The 2,595-nt window shown below is 38.8% G+C and overlaps 1 protein-coding gene across 1 annotated transcript; it reads right to left on the bottom strand.

Moving 5' to 3' along the window:
* Positions 1–553: 553 nt before the first annotated feature.
* Positions 554–1,672, bottom strand: LOC309555415 (C-C chemokine receptor type 3-like; the record flags this gene model as incomplete). The annotated part of the gene is made up of 1 exon (XM_082257435.1): positions 554–1,672. The coding sequence occupies one exon, from the start codon at positions 1,670–1,672 to the stop codon at positions 653–655; it is 1,020 nt and encodes a 339-aa protein (XP_082113561.1). The 3' UTR covers positions 554–652.
* Between the last annotated feature and the right edge of the window lie 923 nt (positions 1,673–2,595).

The raw sequence follows: 2,595 nt of genomic DNA, 5'->3' as shown, positions 1-2,595 counted from the left end.
AGATGTGTATACTTTTCTATATGTAGTCTTCTCAGTCTGGTCACATAATCCTTTGTGTCAGTAAGCAGGGACTGCAGTGCATATGAGGGAGTGCTCAACAACAGTCGGAAATTCTGGGAAATGTGACATCACTCATAGGCTCCCATGTCCCAGCCATTATCGGTGCTCCCTCCTCTCCCCTGCAGTCGCCGCTGACTGACACAGAGGAGTCGAAGCATTACTTCCACATGAGGGGATCGTGGGACTCTCCCTCTTTTCTGCTACATGACAGCAGGGGTGTTGTCACATGGGAGAAGGGAGAGGTCCTAGTGCTGTGCAAGCAAATCACAACTTTGTGTTTATACAGGGCTTTCTTTTTTCACAGTGTAAGGCATACATTAATTTTGTGCATAGGCAATGAACACATTTACTATTCTATTTTTAGGGCTCATTTAATTCCTTGTGGGCTGAAAAATGTATGTGAAGCCTTATTTTTGGATACAACATACATCAATGCACTATGCTGCATCGCCGCATGTTTTCATGCACCTAGATGTAGCAATGTGTGTTATTGCAATGGGGAAGAGTAAATATGGCCTCAAACAACATGCTATATCTGGGTAGGATCACTATAATGTACTGACTACTACTGATAAAAAATGCTTTTTTTTAATTAAAGTCCATTAACCATGCTGGTTTTTAAGCTCAGGTCTTGCTGTTGTGACACACTTTTTAATTTTAAGCTTTTGAAAGTACAGTTTAAATGTCGTCTGAACTTTGTTCCCAAAAGAGCATACAGAAATGGGTTCATGCAGCAATGAATGTAAACGATAGCTTGACAGATATGAAATGTATACTGTAGAGTGCTGTTGCAATGTTCAAACAAATCAATATGCTTTTTAAACATAAGAAACATAAGTATGTTGTATGGAGTCCAACAAAGGAAAAAAAGTATAGCAATAACTGATATCACTTTTATAACTTTTGACTTTTTTCTGACACGGCATTTGGACAATTTTACTGCTATTCCAAGATAGCAGATCATAATAATAGCTAGAGGACAAATATAAAACAGAAAAAAATGTTTATAGTGACCTAAAATAAACCACCAGTACGCTTGTTCCTCCACACTAATATGAGCTTTGCAAACTGCTGCCCCATAATCATTGTTTGCCACTGTATAGATTTTAATGTCTGGGATACTAAAAAGCATACTAAGTAACCAGGCAAAGCAACTTGCATAAACAGCACATTTGACTCCTAATCTTGAAGTTGTAGACCAAGAATGAACTATGGTAAAGTACTGATCAATTGTTATTAGTGTAATGAAGATAACAAAGCTTTGGAAACCAATCTGAAAAGCAGCTACATGCATTTTGCATAACAACTCTCCAAAAATCCAGTCATGACTATGATCAATTGCTATGAAAGGCAATGTAGTAGAGAATATTAAATCAGAGACAATCAAATTCAAGAAAAAAATATTAGTAACTGAATTAAACTTTTCTTTCTTAACCAGAATAATTAGAATAACACAGTTGCCAATCACACTTAAACAGAACAGTACATAGAAAAGAGGAGATATATAAGACGTTAAAAATCTTTCAGTTTCTTCTTGTTCACATATTGGCTCTGGTTGCATTGTGCCGGAAGTGTAACTGTAATCCATTGCATCTGTTGAATCGTCCTCCATTCTAACTAAGAGAAAAATAAGGTAATTAAAACAATTCAAACTGTCCCTGTAGTCAGTACATCTAGAGTACAAAATAATAATGCAGACCCGCTATATCATCAGAAGCCTCAACAGTTAGGGTACTCTAGAAAGGAAATACAAACTACAACTACAGTATCTCACAAAAGTGAGTATACCCCTCACATTTTTGTAAATATTTTATTATATATTTTCATGTGACAACACTGAAGAAATTACACTTTGCTACAATGTAAAGTAGTGAGTGTACAGCTTGTATAACAGTGTAAATTTGCTGTCCCCTCAAAATAACTCAACTCACAGCCATTAATGTCTAAACCACTGGCAAGAAAAGTGAGTACACCCCTAAGTGAAAATGTCCAAATTGGGTCCAATTAGCCATTTTCCCTACCCAGTGTCATTTGACTCGTTAGTGTTACAAGATCTCAGGTGTGAATGGGGAGCAGGTGTGTTAAATTTGGTGTTATCGCCCTCACTATCTCATACTGGTCACTGGAAGTGCAACATGGCACCTCATGGCAAAGAACTCTCTGAGGATCTGAAAAAAAAAATTGTTGCTCTACATAAAGATGGCCTAGGCTTCTAAGAAGATTGCCAAGACCCTGAAACTAAGCTGCAGCACAGTGGTAGAGCTGCAGCGGTTTAACAGGACAGGTTCCACTCAGAACAGGCCTCGCCATGGTCGACCAAAGAAGATGAGTGCATGTGCTCAGCATCATATCCAGAGGTTGTCTTTGGGAAATAGACATATGAGTGCTGACAGCATTGCTGCAGAGGTTGAAAGGGTGGGGGGTCAGCCTGTCAGCGCTCAGACCACATGCCGCACACTGCATCAAATTGGTCTGCATGGCTGTCGTCCCAGAAGGAAGCCTCTTCTAAAGATGATGCACAAGAAAGCCCGCAAA

Source organism: Pelophylax lessonae (genome assembly GCF_965119305.1).
Source record: "Pelophylax lessonae genome assembly, chromosome: 5".
Taxonomy (NCBI): Eukaryota; Metazoa; Chordata; class Amphibia; order Anura; family Ranidae; genus Pelophylax; species Pelophylax lessonae.
The sequence above is the reverse complement of the archived record's forward strand: the minus strand, read 5'-3'. Positions and strand labels throughout refer to the sequence as shown.